Raw genomic sequence first — 19,209 nt, forward strand, 5'->3', positions numbered from 1 at the left:
ACCCATGCCCCCTGCTCTATAAAGACCCTCAGCTATTGTATCTCTATGCAAAACAATAGTTTTTGTTGATGAAATATATGTGATTATTTCTACTAGATACGAAAACTATAAATTATTGATATGGCCAAGTGTATGTAAATCGATGTACTCGCCCACAGTGTTCCCTCTCTGCATCCAAACGATCCTCTTTAGTAGCTGTGTTTCTTTAGGCTGTGTTAGCAGCTTGATGGTCAGAAAGGAGATGAGATCATTTCTGCGATTGACAAACGACGTAGGAGGCAGAGGATTTCTACTCAGCTTGCTGACAGCAAAAACACACTTATTTTGCTGAGTAACTCATAAATTGTAAAACATCACATTCAGTGTTTGTCAAACTAACAGCGTAGCATCCTAATGAGCAACATTTACAATCATTATAAAACAGAGAAGGCATCAAAACCTCACTTTTGAGAATCTGTGACCAACTTTTTAGGGTTATTCTTTCTTGGTCACTTTAGCGACTACGCAGTTATTAACATGGTTACCGATGAATTCATGATTATCAACTAGTTCGCTCCCTAGTAAAGTTCCGGTTTATACAAAAATGGATCCTACACTCTCCCAAGTTCAACTCCATAACCTCTTTCGTCTGGAAAATGCCTACTTCGTCAATATCCACAGCTCCAATTTGTGACATATTTGCTCCCGTTATATTCTACCCTATTCATTTAACTGAAAACAGTGGAGTGTCCCTTTAGGAAATGAAGAACACAATGTGTTTTGTAATGAAATGACTTCTGTTTAAAGTACTAGATGATACAGTTATGAAATAAACCTGTACAGATGATGAATGCAGAGCCCTGCTAGAGCCTTCTGAGCTGCTGTGTGATGCGACACAGATCAGAACCGTGGACAGAGCTCTCTCTCAGCCTCACAGTGAGGTCAGCAGCTCTGATCTGATCCACCACTAGCTGCTTTATCATGAGAAATCAAAGAAATGTTCTGGTCTTGGAGGAAGCACAGGATCTTTCCCCAGAGACCATCTTCTTCATTTCTTATTTGACTTCAGAGCTGCCTTCCTGCCCTGTGCTGCAGCCACCACAGGCTGCTGCTGCTGCTGCTGCTGCTGGGTACTCTGCATTCTCTGCACAGCATCTCATACTGAATTATGTGAAACGCATTATCGTCTGTCAAATTGTTAACATTTGTTAGGTCTTTATCCTAGGTATTTTTTTATTTCTAAATCAGCACAAACAAGACTGGCAGGTGTTCAAGTCACCCTCACTTCAGCTGCAGGTTCACCCCATGCAACCAGAGATGCTATAAAGGACTAAAACAATGACTTATGTAAAGAAAACTATTGCTATGAGATTTCATTTACTTTAAGCAAGAGCATCACTGGTTGAAAAACACAATTCCTTCACGATAGCATTTGTAACGATTCAACAATATGAACTATAAATGAAGCTACTTTATGCACAACACACCTAAGCTAGCTACTGGTAATAGATGCAGTGATGAAATATAATGAATAACGTACCGGAAATTAATTATAATCCAGCTTCTTTGAATGTTTTTTAAAATGTAATCATTGTCTTCATCAGCAGGGACGGTCCGTTGTATCACCCGTAGATGATGTGTCGCTGAAAGGAGCCGCCAGATGGGGGATGGTCAGGGGGTTTGAGGGAAGCTGCGATAAGGAACAACGAGACTTCCGGGAAGCTCTTTCAAAATAAACGGTTTACCCGCGAATGATAAAATAAAAGTAACATTTCTTATTTAACAATAAATAAGTAAATGAATAAATGGAACCAAAAAGCTAAAGAAATAACGAATTACAGAATGAATCAAGTGACAAAATAAAAGAAGGAAATATAACAGATAAGACTCATTATAACTAGTAATACAAAAATAAAGAAATGACACTCACTAGATCAGTGATTCTCAACTGGTCAGGCCTCGGGACCCACTTTTTACTTGGTCAATACATCGCGACCCAACATTTTGAAGCACTCAAATCTTTTCAACAAAAAAACGTGCTGTAATATATACGCTTTTCAGCATACAATATTAATAAAAGTGAAGTACAGTGCATATATCCCTTATATCCCTTCACAGAACTAAAGTATGCTTTTAAAAAGGGTTTAATGAGATGATGAAATCAAAGCTGAACTATATAAAAAGGCACACATGCTGAAAACCCAACCCCAGCAGGGGGGTCTGGAGGGATTCTCCCCCAAGAGATTTTTAGAAATACTAACATAAACTATGCATTCTGGTACACTGAGAAGAAAATAAATAAATGTATTACTACCCGACATATTAATAATATTTTATGCCATTGTTTGTTTTTCACTTTGTTCTGGCATCTTGCTGCTAGAAGAGTAAAGAGGAGATAGTCTGTGTGACTTACTTTACATTGTGGGTAAGGGTAGATAGCTCCCATTGTTCTGTGACCTGTCAATCATCAAATCGGGGGTCATATTTCGTTCAAAACCGTTTATGGTCTCCGGTACTTCCAGTCCAACGCCGACTGCATGCACAGCGATAGAAAATCGGGCTTTCAAAATAAAAGTTTGACTTTTTCCCCAAATAAAAACAAAGAATTCCAATTTATTTTTTTTCCTCACACATCCGCGACCCACTCGAAACGGGTCCGCGACCCACTTTTGGGTTGCGACCCACCAGTTGAGAACCACTGCACTAGATCTGTTGTACATGTTTTCTTGACCAAGGAAATGGAAAAGGTACTTAATAAGGTCTTTAATTTGATTAAGAGCAAAACATTGTCAGGTTCAAGTTTATCAAATTTAAAGATGTGCTCCTTTTTGTTTGAACAAAGCAAGTGAGTGGTAGCCGTTTCCCAGGGAAATTGTGATGTATTTAGGTGGACTGGAGCAACATTTTACTAATCTTACAGTAGTTGCGTTTCACCACTTATTATTCCAAATTTGATATACAAATATAAATACATAATTAAAAAAATACAACAGTTAACAGTTTGTATGCTCACATAATTAATGAAATATTTTAAATCTTTAATTGTCTTCTCAAAAAAAATATTTTTTATACGTTTCAGCAAACTGTTAACAATTATTGCAAGTATTATTACTATCATCTTGGTGATTACAACATTTTAAAACCCTTATAATAATTCTATAAATATGTGTATTTATATCTAAATCAATGCAGTCAATGCTCACCATGATTACTGCTGTTCCCCTCCGCTCCACCAGGGGGCCGCGCTCCTCCACCAGGCACGGAGAGAGGATAAACCTCCCTGATCCACATCCGTCGTTCCTTCCGGCTCCGGTCCCCTATCAAGTGGAAAGGTAAAGACAGACCCGGCGTAGTAATCTAAATATATCTTAAACATCTCATCTTCCATAAAACTATAATGTTGGATATTCAATTGTTGTTAATGTCACAATATAATATCTGAACGTATTTTAGTGTTAAACGCTTTCCAGTCATGGATATTAGACTTAGAAATTGGGAAGTGACCCAGGACTGATGTTCACGACGGCTGCCATTTTTCTCTGTTAACGCGGGCCGCCTTAGTCAACGTTAATGTATTACACTGTGTGAATAGTGATTTGAACACCATCAAATAACGTGTATCATTGATTAAATAAATCGTTTGTATGTCGGCTTACTGCTGCTTTTCACTAGATCTGTTCGTGCAGCTAAGTGGCTAACATGCTAGCCAGTTTACATGCTATCACAGTGGAAGCTACTGCACGCTGTCTGTAAAGTGTGGGAATGGATACTGATGCATAAATATGTCCCTCTGAACAGATGCTGATGCCCAAGAAGAATCGCATTGCTATCTATGAGCTCCTCTTCAAGGAGGGAGTCATGGTGGCTAAGAAAGATGTCCACTTGCCCAAGCATCCGGAGCTCGCTGACAAGAACGTGCCCAACCTTCATGTGATGAAAGCGATGCAGGTGAGAAACCGGGGGATGGAGGTTGAATACTGACGTTGTAAAAGTTTGTATATTTATGTCAAAATAGTCTGACTCGAGCTCTGTAAACAAGCAGTGGTTAGTTTCTCCTCCAGCCTAGGTCACACAAGTGTAGGCCTCATCTGGGTAGCACTCAATGATCATTGTCTTGATGCTGTATTAAGCTTTGCACTTACACCTACCATAACTAGGTTTGAGATTGTAAAATATCGAGCCACTTAACTTGTACATGGTTTTTATACTTAAGGCTCTGGTTTTAATTTTCTACAACCTCCTTTGTGCCCCTTGTGTGTCTGTATATGTTTGCTTCACCATTTGTTTCTCTCTTTTAAAATGCCAAAATAACCACTAAATATTTTTAAATACACTGTACTCCGTGCATGCTAAGACATGAGGGGTACAACTGGGGTTAGGAGTCATTGTGACTTCTGATGGCATGCACATGGATAAGAGGGAAACATGCTGTGTGGAGCTAAAGTAGCCTGAATTAACTTAAGAGTAATACAAATGCAAGCGTGTTTATATGCTCGCTTGGCTGATAACATTTAAATGTGCGCAGTAATTAAAGTGACAAACTGTGAAGGGTAAAAGTCCAATGTTTTTCTAAATGGATAGAGAAAGGGTGACGCTCAAGTGTTAGTGGAGTTGTGTTGTTGCTAAAACTCTGGCAGTTTGGTCCAAGTTTAACTTATTTTACTTGGACTACAGAACCTAATATGAGAATCCCCTTTGTAAATGGTTACTGTATTTCTATGGGTATTTCACTCCAGCTATTTGTTAGAAACAGTTGGTTCGCGGGGTGAGAAGGGATGAAAAAATACATGCAAGCAGGAAAATGACAGGTTAAGGACACATTGCCTGAAAGGATGGGATATATATATATATATATAGTTGCATATATATATATATATATAGTTGCATATATATAGATATATATAGTTGCATGAAACTCACTTTGTTTGTGTTTTCCCTCCAGTCCTTGAAGTCCTGTGGGTACGTCAAGGAGCAATTTGCCTGGCGTCATTTCTACTGGTACCTCACCAACGAGGGTATCCAGTACCTGAGAGACTTCCTCCACCTGCCCCCAGAGATCGTGCCCGCCACTCTGCGCCGCCAGACTCGCCCTGAGACCGCAAGGCCCAGGCCCAAGGGTAAGCTCCCTGGAACAATGTTGCTCGATTTTGTTTTAACGGTCTTTTCAAAATTGCATTGTGGAATACTGGGCCGTGATCACTATTTATTTTGCTTTTGTTAAGCTAGTAATGGCAAATATCATTACTATAAATTGAATTTTGTTTTCAAAGTGTATCACATTTAATTGCACACTGCCTCTACATTTTGTAAGCTGAACAACAAAAACAACAAGTCATTAGCCTTCAATGTAAATCTGCTGAGTGGAAGCATTCTTGAGGGATTAACATTGTGCAGTCGAAAGGCCATGGCTCAGTGTTCAGCAACTCTGACATTTCCAACTGTTTTTATTAACCTTATAAGACCGGTCATTACTTTTAAACATTTTATTATAAAGTTTAGAAAATGCAAATCCAGCAACCAATCAAGTTTCAATAGAATGGGGCTTTGGGGTTATGCGGAAATTGGCAAGCCAAATAATCATCGTCGCTTCATAAGTGCAAATGTCGGATTACAGTGCTGAATCTTTGATTTAAAACTGAAATGTGGTGAGCAACATATTAAGAAGCTGACTCTTATTATAATTATTCAGGTCTCCTAGCATAAATGGTAATCCTTGAGAGGATCCCCCAAAGGTCTGCCCGCATCACTGCGTTCTCTGTTCCGATGACAGGGACTTTTCTGTATGTTTTAGCTGAAATAGTAGGGTTGTTGTTAGAGGAGGGAACGGGTGGTCTCAGCGGCAGTTTACAAGAATTCGAGCATTACATGTGTAGCTGATTTGGCTCAAACTTAATATATAACGTGTGTTCCTTTGTAGCTTGCTTTGTAGTTGCATTGGACAAAAACTCAAGAGCAGACGGGTGTCATAGACATCACATTTCTGTTTGAAACACTGCTCTAAAAGTCTCTTACTGGCCGATTGTGTTTCACTTATAAAGAGCATTTTCAGAGCAATATTTATAAACTATTATATTTGCCATCACAAAGGTTGTTCCCTAGTTTTGGAGTTTAAGTGCAGGATGATTGTGATTTCTTGTAACAATTCTGGGATTATGTTTCCCACCCAAGTGTAAAAGTATCTTTTTAATTGAATATTCTGCTTGTGAAGGGGTCCCTGACACAACACACATCTCCCGCTCTGGGAGTGGACTCAATTTCCTTGGGTGTGCAGTCAAATGTCCTGAACCTAATCTGATTTCCCTTTTTTATTTCTGCAGGAATGGAAGGAGAGAGGCCCGCCCGCCTTAACCGCAGCGGAGAGGCTGACAGAGATACATACAGGCGATCTGCTGCACCCCGTAAGTACACTCCTAGGAACTCTTTGGCATGAGCAGCAGAAATTATAGTCTTGAAGGCAAATAGAAATGGACACTTAAGCTAGTTTTTTTTTTTTGTAACTTCAGCAATTGATTCTTAAGACTGAAACCAGTAACGTCTTTTGTAAGCAAAGTATTACAACAATATACATTTAAGATAACTTATTTACCTTGGGTAACTTCCTCTTAATGTACGTAAGGGTTCTCATTGTGTGTAATTGTATTAGTTTGTGATGGCTGAGGTGAAAGATATAAATGTTTATGGCTGACAGTTCATTCGTTTCTTCTCTATCAGCTGGTGCTGACAAGAAAGCAGAGGCCGGAGCAGGAGCTGCCACAGAATTCCAGTTCGTAAGTACAGAACACGTTTACCCCCTGGGAGAAGTCCTTTCTGTGCATCTCTATCTGCATACAAGCAAACCTTTGATTTTGAATAATGTATTTCCTGTTATGGCATATTAGGAACGTTTTCTATAGCAATCAAACGGTCAGCTTGTTGGTGCAGTTATTTTATGGGGAGCTGGATTTGGTTTTAGTGCACTAATAAAACGTAGTTGTTTGACACTTGTATTGACAACATTGTTTCCTTTTGCAGAGAGGTGGCTTCGGGCGCGGCAGAGGACAGCCTCCTCAGTAATTTTCACCGTCTCTTTCTGTACAATAAAGAAAATCAAAATACAACCTGTCTGTTCCGTATTGTTGGTGTTGGTAAGGATTGTGGTAGCTGATGGATTTTAAAACTGAAGAGCTGGTTTCCAAACATTCAGAGGTTGTTGTATGCTGAGCAGAGGAAAGTTAGTCTGCAGGATTTCATTTAGTAGAATAAATAAATCCGACTCAAACCATTATTGTAAGATATCGCTGTAATTCTTTGGTCATTCATAGGTGGTACACAAGTGAGTTAAGAAGCTGTCTTTATTGGTCAAAAATATCTGCCTACTAGACTTCAGCATATGTATTGTTCATACTCATTCTGATGGAACAGTTGGTAGTTTTTATAAAACATCCTGCAAACTAAGAATCAAATTGCCGATTCAGAGAACAACATATGCAATAGTTTTCTGTTGTGATTCTGGAGCTGTTAATCTAAAGCTTTTCCAGCTCTGACCAGCTTCTGCGTTCTGCATTGTGGAAGACAACACTGCCTAAGCCTACTTCAAATCAGTATCTTCCCTTTTGGGACCAAGTTGGGGCTCTAACCAAAGCTTTAAAAATGTTAGTCATATTTTGATAAATAACTCAGTGGTTTTCTAACAGTGCTCATTGAATAATTTCCTGTCTGTACAAACATGTTCTGTAAAGATGTATGTATAGCAATACAGATTGAGAAAAGTGGTGCATAAAAATCCCAGTAAGCAGGCCTAATACACAACTCTTACCTTGTTGTACTCTTCTGTACAGTACTGCAAGCACACACAAACATTGAAGCCAGCCTGATGTGAAATACTGGTGTTTATTTGTTGGCACATTTATATTACAATCTTCAGTCTTCTCGCACTGGTTTTATTCCACAGTCCCAAATGACAAAAGAAAATTTCCAGTGACACGTATACCTTGGAGAGGAGATCAAAATGACATGTAGGTAACTTCAAGGCTGAGGTCAGGTGTTTGCTTTGTTTATCAATGGACTAGTATTTAGGGTAACCTTTAAAAAAAACAGCTTTTATGAATCAATTTCTGATTGTTCATAGTTAGGGAAATGGCTCTGACCATAATGCTAAAGGAGACAGTTACAATCAGCTGCAGTGATGTGCTTGTAATAGGTGTTGGTTTCACCACAAGATGGGGTGATACATGTTCAAACCTTTAACTTTGTTCAATTAAAAAGTGACTTATCTTAAGCTCTAATCGTTCTTTTGATAATTCATTGTCTCCTTTCCCCTCAAATGTTTAGAAGCTTAAATGTCACAAAAAGGAGCCAATTGTGATCGGAATCTCCCTGGAGTAACGCATTAACTCCAACGTGCCTATATGGAGACATGTACTTCATAGATGTCCTCCTGAACCCTGGCCCAAATCACATTACCTATGACAGGAAGTGCTTGAATTTTGAGTGAGAAGGGAATTGTAAAAAAAGAAAAAGAAAATACTAATCATTACTGACCAAAGCCATGGTGCGTCCTCTGGCTGAAACGGTACTGTTACAGATATTTGTTTGACAATTGCACAACAGGTTAAAGAAACTGAAAATGATGGATCAAGTGGTCATTAATAAATGAGTCACTGGCTGTTACTGTGGAAGTCCTCCTCACATTCATTTTGACAGTACCTGTCACCCGCATCCAACCACCAAGAGCTAATTCAATCATTGCCAATCAGAGATAGGTTTTTAGATTTCTTTTTAAAAAGCCATATACAGGTTTATCCCCTTGACAACCGTTTGCACATTTCAATGAAGACTGAAAACAGGAACTCTGATGTAACTCTCATAAAGCAAGACTTTGGACAACACACCTTCCTGATGCACAGCAATAAAACAGTTCAAAGTCTCCTTCTGTTAGGAGACTTTAGACTCCTTCCACATGTACTGTCAGTCAGGAAGCATTTCCTTCAGAGACCAAAGGGATCAGAAGCTGGCAGGGTGGCACCCCCACATTACTGCAGGAAGGTCCATGAATAAGACACCACCACCAGCATCCTGCTAAGAAACGTCTATTTGAGCTTTTCATCCAATAGTTTGCAGTTCTTTACGTTTCTCCTGAGGCATTTCTTTCATGTGTCTTGATTAAATCATGATACTGAAGCTTTCTGCCCACATTCAATGTTAAATATGCATCTGCTTAGCGTAGAGGACATTTCATTTCCGCTTGCTATCAATGAATGGTGTCTTCTTTTCAAACCATTTAGTTTATTTTGTTGACATTGTATAAAGGAGCTGCTCCCATGAGTCATAGCATTATACAACCTGATCACTGATGCAGTTTGAGTGCAGACAATGCAATCATTGAGTTGACATTGGTGGAGAAATGGAGCTTAAAAGAGAAGTCAACATTGGATTATCAGATAGACAAAGTCAAATTAAATGTCTTCAGATGTGTAAAAGAAGAAAATCTACCAACACGTTTGCGAAAAGAATAAATAAATAAATGGATATGTGGATGTTTACAGATCTTTGCTGCTATCGAGTGTCCAAATAATCTTTAATAACAGATTTAAATAATGGGCAGAAAACCCCGGCATCCTGTCAAAGGTTTAGAGAAAGACCCTGTAAACCCCTCATGAGTAAACACACTGACCTGGGATAGATTAACCGCTAACAGTAAATCTTCTTTACTTCTAATTGATGAAGTGATTTGGATTCTCAGGCTTCAGCTTGGCCATAGAACAGCTTTCACTAAGGGTGACAAATGTGTTTTAGTCCAAACTAAATGAAGGATTTTGAAAGAATTCAATATGAAATTGGCTCTTCCAGACACCAACAACCACATGCCTTGTCCTGTAGCCTCAGATGTACTCTGAGCTATCTCTAAACTAATTCCAGCTCCAAAGCCATGAGTTCGATCAGTGTTCCTGCCTCGATTGAAATGTCCGACTCACAGATGTGAAAGAGGTGTTTAGTCATTTGTACTCTCACCTTTGATCTATACAGAAATAAACAATTTACAATAAAAACCTCTAACATGCTATCTACAGCGCCTCCAGTTTCACAGTATTGAGCCGGCTGCCTCGGGCCACATCGAGTGACGCAGCTCGGCCAAAGAGACTTTTGCCAGGCGTTAGAGAGAAAAACATAAAAACAAAAACTAGTATCCAAAAGCATTTTACATGTTAAAAACGAGGTCTCAAACTGTACAAGGCTTGTTTGTTCTGCATCAGCATTATAGATTCCATTACTCTCGATGTCAAGCAGGTGTTTTGGGGATGCAGATTAAATACTACAAAGGGTAGGGGAGAAAAGAAAAGGGGAAATCATGACCATGAGTCACCTGTGCTGCTATGGATACAGTGTAAACAATTGCTTTGAACCAAACTGAATGTGAGGAGCAACATATGGAAATGGTTTAAATAACTTAAGTGATATGTGCTGCATTTTGAAATTACAAGTCCATGATTTTTTTAAGCCTACTACCTCTCAGTATGTGGAGGAAGACTTCAGTCAGTCCCGAGCAAGAAGTTTAAAAAAGAAAAAGGGATTAAAAGGAGGTGAAGACACTGAGGAGAAGGTGGTTCATTTGACATTGTATGTTGACATTCTTTCTCTCTTTACAGTATTTGCTCTTTTGGAGAGTGAAACCTGTAGTGCTTGGCTAGCTTCCCAAATATGAGAGAAACACACATGACGGTTGAAATTGGAAAAACTAGCGAGGGGCCGTATCCTACCAATAAGAGACATCGATCACCACGATAAGGAGCTAAATGAAGAGGAATCCAAGAAGACCTTACCACACGTCTGTTACAGTCAGCATCAGGTCTCTCGAGCGAGCGAGACACAACATTACAGTGCTCATGCAAGACAAGTCACTTCCAACAATTCTGTTCATTCAGATACAGACAACACTTCCTATCCTTATTCACAGGGAGGGGTACACTAATGGGCACATTCATTCAAAAGAAACAGAACTGAAAAGATGGAGGCGACTTTAAAAAGACCACCAAGCCTTCAGCTTAAGCACTACGTATACACTTTTACATTACAACAGTAAAAAGTAGTTCTTGCATTCAATTAACACCATGCTAAGGGCGCGTCAAGGAAAGAGGATCAGGGGACATTTCATGCAGTTTTCAGTAAAAAGAGAGAGAAAAAAAATAGGGGTTCAAAAATGACATTTACATTTACAAAGTGTTTCAGACTATTCACCCGACACTTGTCATCAAGTCTGTGCCACAGTGCTGGCACAAAGGAGTTGGCAAGGCAAACCATGTTATTGAGACAGAAGAGAAGAGAAGAGAGAGGAATAGAAGAGAAAATGACACGAGTAAGAGCGCAAGTGGTGGCGAAAGCTCCCGGAGGTGTCAGTTATGGTTTTAGTTATCTGATACCCGAGACCGAGCTCTGATTGATGCTGTAGGTAGGGGACAGGTCCCCGCCTATCGTGGTCACCAAAGGCGTTCCATTACTGGTCAGGCAACTCTCCTGGAAAGCCTCGAAGTAGGTGGCCTGCACGGGCTTGTGACACTGCAACACTCGTATGGCATCGTCTATTTTAAACCATTCCCTTTTTCTCCCTGTAAACAAAACACCATAGAGGGACGAGTTAGAACATGTGAGAGGAAAACAAAACTCATGAAAAGATTTGAGTTAATATCAGTATGTTCGCAGAGTGAAAATCACAAGGACAGAAACAAAGCTTGTGTTATAAACCCTCCCTCCCAGAACTGTAATATCACCAAGGCCTGGGCCACAGACAGCATGTGACAGAGAACTTTGTCCGTATGATCCCCGTTTTTTGACTAGTAAACAAATGCGGTGATTTACCAATGTTGACCGAGTCCTCCCAGTCCTCCAGGTGCTCTGTTACAATAAGAACGTAGACGTAGGTCCTGTGTTTCCTCTCCTGGTTCTGTGGGGGAATAAACATCATGTTCTTACTCCCAAACATGATGCACAGCATGTTGACATTTGAATAATACAAAAATAAATGGTGGGTAAACAAACCTCACCTCAAATACTCCAACTAAGCGCCCTAAAGTCCCCTTAACACCGGCCTGTAAAAAAAGAAAAAAGAGGAGGAGGAGGAGGATTATTAAAATGGTTAGCAGATAAACACCTTGCCGGTCTGATATACAGAAAAGGGTTAGAAAACATCACACATGTACTTTAGAATGATAGCATCAGCCTGACAATGCACACTTCATGTTTGAACTTTATAACCTTGGTTCAGATTGTTATTCAGAAGCTGGTTGGGTTGAAATGGATTACATTACATCATAAGATTGTTTTTTCCTCTGAAAATTAATTCCATCTAAATCCTGGGTTGTTGCTAAATCTGCCGTGCAACACATTTAACCAAATCCTCAAGTCATGTCTTCCATGTACGGATTCTTTCTTCATTCATTTGACAGTTCAGTGCAACAGTAAGTAATACACTGGCAGTCTAAGCTCTGGACAGACATTCGGAGTCACCAGGAGCTAGTTGGAAATATGGGTTTTAATCTGCCAGTTTTGGTTTTTATTCATTTGGTCTTATTTTATTGAAAAGGCCAATATGCAACAATGTCCTGTTTCCAAGCCTGACGTATTGTTTTGTCAAACCAGCAGTACAAACCTGCAACAACTATGCACAACAGAGAAACAAAGCTAATTGTAACATCCTAAGAAGCAGGACCTGGCAAAGGCATTTTTAGTTTCTAGATAGATACTTTATTTATCCCAAAATTGGGAAATGATTTTGTTCCAGCAGCAGTGTCAAGCATTACACGAGTAAAAAATGTTGATATATTACTAAAATAGAGTTCATGTTATTCCAGTAATATTTGCAGTTCTAAATGATACAGCTGTAAACACCTCTGTTTCAGCTATCACTTGCTGTCACAATCTGACGGCTGCTCAACAAGATGTTTTGAGTATCATCAAAGATTGTGTATAAAGGTCACTAAAAACCAACAGAATAACTGCTTTGCTGTGAGAAGCTGCTACTCTTCCTATAACTCAAAACACCCAAGCCATCTCAATGTCACAACCTTTCGTAAAGAGGACAAAGTTCCTCGTACCTTTTCTTGTTACATATTCTGAAAACAAAATAATCTCCACGGTAGATCTTTACTCCCAGCGGTGGATACTAGTAGGTCAAGTTTAGATAAAGAGCCCGGCCACTTAATGACATCTTGGCAGCATCTTCTCCAGGTTCCAGTTTCAGTCTAAAAATAAATGTTGACTGCACTTACTGTGCTGTGGACTCAGGAGTTGGTCTCTTCAGGCCTTCAGCAAGACCATGTGTAAAAAGAACAAGCTCACCACCACTAGGAACCACAGAGATGTGCCAGGGATTAAGTAATAGGCCAAACGTCAAGCTGAATGTTTTGAGATGGAAAATATCTCCCAACTATAGTTCATGTAACTGAAAACTACTGTGCTACATGTTGGGAGAGGATGCACAGCATTGAGGCTTCACAAGTTGTGCAACACAGTCCACCGTCTTCTTGATGCAGAGCGTATGACTACAGAGAGTTCCCCAATAGTCAGACAGAGGAAGAAACTCTCTGCAACCTTTGGCCTGCTCCTTTTTAACTGCCGTGTCTTTAATGCAATGCCTGGCAAGGCTCCAAACCAATAAGCATCAGCAATCTCTCACTGCTCATATGGTCATCAGAAGAAGCTTGTCAGGATTAAGATATGTCCTGTTACACCACCGTCCAATAAGAAGCTTAGAAAGCCACAAGACGTGGTGATGCATTGAGTACCACTCAAAGTCACCACAATGTTTCTGAATGGGGCCTTTTAGCGCTTTTAACAAACATCAGTTGTGATACGACAGTGCTTGTGACCCTGTGGAAATGTGTTGGCAGGCCGCAGTGTCCTGCATCAGCCGAAGATACCAAAGAGCAACAGCCAGGATAAGGGATGATATCGGAAGCAACTATCAGTGTGATGGATCTCACACAAGAGAAATCCGCTTTATTTGGTCGGTGCAATGCCAAGAGCTGACAGCCAAGTGAGATTCTGTGTCTTCTTCACTGCCATTCTGATCAAAATGCCTACGCGATTTACACAATTAACCACAAGGGTATACATGATTTGAGGGACGGACGCAAGAGGTATAAGCAATTTTATTGATTTCCAATGAGCTTCAGAGCTGTTTACCAATTTCTACCTATCCTCCGAAGCACAGACAAACAATAATAGATGCATTTTGCCCTTCAAACTGCATCGGTAACAAGGCTGCTGTTGCAAAAATAGAACTGTCCGAAACAAACAAGAACAAAAAGCAGATTGTTTTTATTTGCTCTACTTTATGAGATTTGATAGTGCTGCAGTAAAACCGCTGGGCAGCCAGTGTTCAATCTCACTGTGACCTCCTTTGACACATAAACACTGCTTTGTAACACGATGCAAGGATACAGCTTAGATGTTGCTAGGCTCTGTCTCTGTCCGTGCAAACAGGATGACTGCACTGACAGAATGGACTTTGAGAGCAAGGTATTAGGCCCAGTGTTAAATACAGAAAGGATGAAATGAAATACAATACACCTTGTGTGCTTACACACAAACTACATTTCCGAACTGAAATAGGGAGTCCATTCCGGGAACAATATTCCTGGCTATGAACTCTAGGAAGTCTATTAAGGTATGTTTCACAGATACAAGGATCAAATAAAGTTGGCCTGAGCACAGTATATATAGGAACAGTATCAAAGAAAGAAAATTGGCCACAAAATAGCCTTAATTTAGATGCATTTATTGTGAAAAACAGTTAAAGAACTAACCTCTTCACACACTTCTCGAGCAGCAGCAACATTGGGCTCCTCCTCAGGCTCCATTCCCCCTCCAGGAACTATCCACTTGTCAGGATGTCGACTACTGCTTACCAGCAGCACCTGCAAAGCATCCAAAACAAAGCTAGTCAGGTATTAGCGAATGACTCAATGTTGATTGCTAATTGTGCTTTTATTGGTGTGTTGCTGCTTGAGCAAGACTATTTTGTGAGTGCTGTGTTTGTTTTAGACGGAAGAGCCAAGCCCCAACATGTGACATAATAGCTACCTTACAACTATGACACTTAAAATGAATTAAAGTAACCCAGGGAGAGTTGTTGAGCTGGATATTGTTGAAAAGCAGTTAACTCAGAACATTTTCTATAGCTAATGTAGGACTCACTGAGTTTGCTTTTTTCCACACAAGTATGGTGACTTCATGGTATCAACAATCTGCTTCCACAATATCTGAGGCTTGGCTGAGTGCCTATCTGGTAGATACACTCTGGAAAAGTTTCCAGCTAGGGGCCAAACTGATGTGCTTCCTGTAATCAACAACCCATGTTCACAACCTGGCCTCTACTTTAACGAGAATGAGGAATTAGTTAAGTCTCCCCACCCCTGGTAATACTAGTTCCACTACAAAGACTTCTTTGTGTGTGTTGTTGACTGGACATCAGACTCCCCAAATCGCCTCTGATTTAACAATAATATGAAGGATACTTTGAGAGGTTTTCATGGGAGAGAGCGCACGAAGAGAGCGAATAGCACATTAACAGTGGATATACACCGAAATAGGTTTTCGAGTTTGTCATTAAGCAGAGTGGACTAACCGCATATCACCACATATGCATTTCAAATATATTCAACAACGTGAAAAACACTGTGATGTAAGATAGCCGACTGTTGCTACCGGTGGCTATACTGGCACAGCTAATAGCTACATATCAGTCCAATGTTTGGCTAGCAATACCAGTTGCATTAACGCTATCACAGTAACCACTAACAGTTAGTTAGCTCAACAAACCATGTATGACAGTAGCATATAACATATCTTAGCTTGTCACTTTAGAAAGCAGTGATTTACATTCACCTGAGTCTCATAATGATAAAGTCACCACTCATCACTGTGGGCTGTGGTCGCTGGCCGAGAGCCGGCTGCCCACAGTAGCAACGCGGCTAGTTAGAAAGCTAACGTTAGCATTAGCATACAGCTAACAGGTGGACTAGCTGTGTATAAAACCCGGGGTAGGTGTATATGCACAGCAAAATAGTCTTACATAGCACTTCGGTAAGTACGAGCTTAAACAAGTGTTTAATACACAACAGCAAAAGGACAATTCAAGAGGTACAAAAACTAATAAGACATTTTTTCCAGCTGACATAAAGCCACAGCTGTGTTGGTAAATGAACAGATTTACTGTAAGCAGCTAATGCTGCTAATGTTAGCTTGGCCCTCCATACAGCCACATCCCCGGACTTACCTCTTCCTCGGTCTCGCCCCTGAAGCACAGACAGGCGGCCCGCTTCTTGTAGCCATCCCCATCGTACGTCCGGGTTTGGTTAGACTTGAGCTTCATCATTGTTAAAGCGAACAAAAGTTCAAAAGTACAGCTAAGTTTACCACGTATAGAGACGATGGTTGTAGACGCAAAGTCCTCCTCCGGGGAACCTCGGCGTTTTACTTAAAAGAAATAACTTCTTCTTCGCTTCATTTTCACAAACCTAGGCACATATACGGCACGGTCGCCATTACAAGGAGCCGTTACGCCCACAACGTAATGTGCCCTTTATTAGCTCGGGGAACGTAAGAAAACGAAGCACCAGACGTTGAAGAATTGGAGCAACGGAAAGAGAGGAGGGGGAAATGCAACACCACGCTCTGACTGGAGCGAGCCGGTGAGGGGAAACTGGCACTTTTTGCTCCAACGAGCTTGTCACGGACACTTGTTTGAGGTTCATACAATTAAGTAAAATTGTCCAACTGAGCTTGAAGAATAAAATATATCGTCCATGTAGTGTCCCGTTAAAAGTACATGATGTTGATTAATGTTGGTTTGATTAATACGTTTCAGCACTGCAGGTAATGGACAGCGCCAGCAAGAGCCTCGAAACTGATTTTATAATATTAATCAAATGGTTGGCAACTTAGCTTAAAGACGAGTTCGCTTTTGTCATATAATTAAGACCTGAAACAATCGTTAATACTTTTATTTAAAAAAAATCTTTATGCCAGGAAATCCAATTGAGATCAAAACTCTCTTTTACAAAAGTAGCAGCCTTACAAAATCACAGCACAGACAAACAAATTACAACAGCATACAGAGATCACCACATTCTTCATGATGTATCATCATTTATCAATGAATATATTAGGCCTAGGGTTTCAAATTGATTGGATTTATTTGGAAATTAAATGAATTATTGAGAAAATAATAAGCGGAATAATCTATAAGGAACGTATGCTCTCTAGTTTTCTATTTTACAACACAAGTATGGAGTTTTTTGAGTCAACAGTCTGTTGTAAGAAAGACTGAGGCTTCGCTGTCCGTTGGACTATACAGTAGTCTCTGGTAAAAGTTTTTTCAAGCAGACCTTTCAAATAGTAGATTTGTTGTGTTGTTTCAAACGTGTTAGTAAAGTAAAGTGGAATATAATTAATCTTTGGCCTCTGAAACACAACTAAATATTCATGTATATTTTGGAAAGCAACATTCAACACAATTACAATTGTATTTAGATAATGACGAAAGCACTTTAAATTGTATTTGCATAGTTAACAGTTTCACAATTTGGCTTACATCATTTGATTTTTACAATAACATCGGTCTCTCCTTTTAAATCGAAGCATTGTCTACTCACTTACAAGCTACAGTGACTACACTGAATAGCTTTAGTATTAGAGGGTAACTGCAGAGAAATTGTGGAGCAGCTGCCAGGAAAATGTTCTCTCTGTGTCCCGTTCACACACTTACAAACACACATTCAAAATAATATAAAAATAGTATTTTTATGCTCTGGATATCTTGGCTCTCAGACAAATAACCACTGGCAAAAAACAAACTGGCTTAGTGCCAAAAACCAAAGTGAAGTTTGGCAGAAAAATATCTCTTAAGGAGTGGACTGAAGAAAAGCTTTGTCACAAGTATTTCGATGCATGCTAAACTTAGTCAGTATTGACAGCTCATGCATAGAAGTAGATCAAAACTCCTCAGTGTCAATCAAATAGTGTTTTGGGAGTATCATCAGAGATTTAGAGGGGGGCATGATGCTGATTACTATTATTACAATCCAAATGCGAAAAACTGTGTCTGAAACCCAGCTATCCATTCAAATCAAAATGCTATATATAGTCCAATTTAAATGCACCTTCAAATTGTCAGCATAATCATTTCTGAAATGAAATGTTTACTATATTCTACTGGTAGCTTCATTACTGATATAGTTTTATGTGATTTTATTGCTTATTTCATAGTCTTATTTGTTTTGGATCTACTGAAGTTCCAATACTTTTACTGCTGCAACAATCACATTTTTCCACCAGGGATCAATACTATTCCTCACCTTATTTACGTATATTACCTCTTAAGTTTCTCCCAACAGATACTGATGTTTGAGGTGGATATTATTTTCTCGCACAACATCTCAAACCTTCATTAAAACAAATCCCACCCTATAAACGGTTCAGTGTCAAAATGACAAATTATCTTTTCATATAAAAACAGGATTTATTATTCTGCAAAAGTGTAAATAGTATTATAGTATATATTATAGTACAATAACTTATGTTGTCTTGCAATTTCTGGTCAATTGATTTAACATTTATTTTATTCTCATTTAATAATGACTTTGTTCTTGTAATGTTATTTTTCTCTTAATATTGCCACCTTGCAGAGACAATCTAATAAGGTATCATTGATGTAAATGACAAAAGAAACAAGGAGGGTATAGCATATCCAATATATACACACAATATATCCACAAGAATGCATTAAATTAAAGGTGTGAGGCTCAAAAGTCCAGGACCCCCGTCTTTACATCTCCCCCAAACGTTAAACAGAACTCCTTTACCAGATATTTTCAAAAGACATATGTATATGTAGATATATTTTATTATTTTATTACAAATGATAAATATTTGTAAACATCAGTAATCAGATAGATTCAGTAACACGAGTCAGATAGAGTCAGTAACACGCTGCCGTGTGTAGGGGCCGTAAGCAGCATACACATGGATATACAGGAAGTTAACACTATGTTCCAAACACATACTGTATTGGATGTCATTAAGCTATACAGGTGTTCACATAATTGTCCTCCTCCCCTGTGTGCTGCGTACATATTCTTGTATATTACAGTGAATGCGCATATTTTTTAATTAGGTGGACAAGTTACCCTGGGCAGAAAATGTGCTTTAAAAAATGGCATACTTTCTGTTTGGTTAAGTTAAAAAAACATGCAG

General features: G+C 39.4%; 3 protein-coding genes across 4 annotated transcripts in view; 1 reads left to right on the forward strand and 2 right to left on the reverse strand.

Annotated features, from left to right (window-relative positions):
* Nucleotides 1-3,300, reverse strand: part of pacsin1b (protein kinase C and casein kinase substrate in neurons 1b) — a 28,491-nt gene extending 25,191 nt beyond the window's left edge. Inside the window, exon 1 of one of the 2 annotated variants that reach the window (XM_079685630.1) lies at nt 3,183-3,300. The gene's annotated coding sequence lies outside the window, so the exon portion shown is untranslated. Of the gene's footprint in view, nt 1-1,519; nt 1,661-3,182 lie in introns of those variants that run through there. The other variant, XM_079685628.1, reaches the window with a different exon arrangement.
* Nucleotides 3,199-7,076, forward strand: rps10 (ribosomal protein S10). Its single transcript, XM_079685638.1, has 6 exons — nt 3,199-3,311; nt 3,778-3,927; nt 4,922-5,096; nt 6,297-6,377; nt 6,691-6,746; nt 6,991-7,076. Exons 2-6 carry the CDS (start codon nt 3,778-3,780, stop codon nt 7,030-7,032), a joined length of 504 nt encoding a protein of 167 aa, XP_079541764.1. The 5' UTR covers nt 3,199-3,311; the 3' UTR covers nt 7,033-7,076.
* A 753-nt stretch (nt 7,077-7,829) lies between these two features.
* nudt3b (nudix (nucleoside diphosphate linked moiety X)-type motif 3b) lies at nt 7,830-16,524 on the reverse strand. Its single transcript, XM_079685637.1, has 5 exons — nt 16,232-16,524; nt 14,760-14,870; nt 11,997-12,041; nt 11,812-11,896; nt 7,830-11,561 (listed from the first exon to the last, which is right to left on the reverse strand). Exons 1-5 carry the CDS (start codon nt 16,328-16,330, stop codon nt 11,365-11,367), a joined length of 537 nt encoding a protein of 178 aa, XP_079541763.1. The 5' UTR covers nt 16,331-16,524; the 3' UTR covers nt 7,830-11,364.
* Between the last annotated feature and the right edge of the window lie 2,685 nt (nt 16,525-19,209).

Source organism: Notothenia rossii (assembly GCF_949606895.1).
Source record: "Notothenia rossii genome assembly, chromosome: 5".
Taxonomy (NCBI): Eukaryota; Metazoa; Chordata; class Actinopteri; order Perciformes; family Nototheniidae; genus Notothenia; species Notothenia rossii.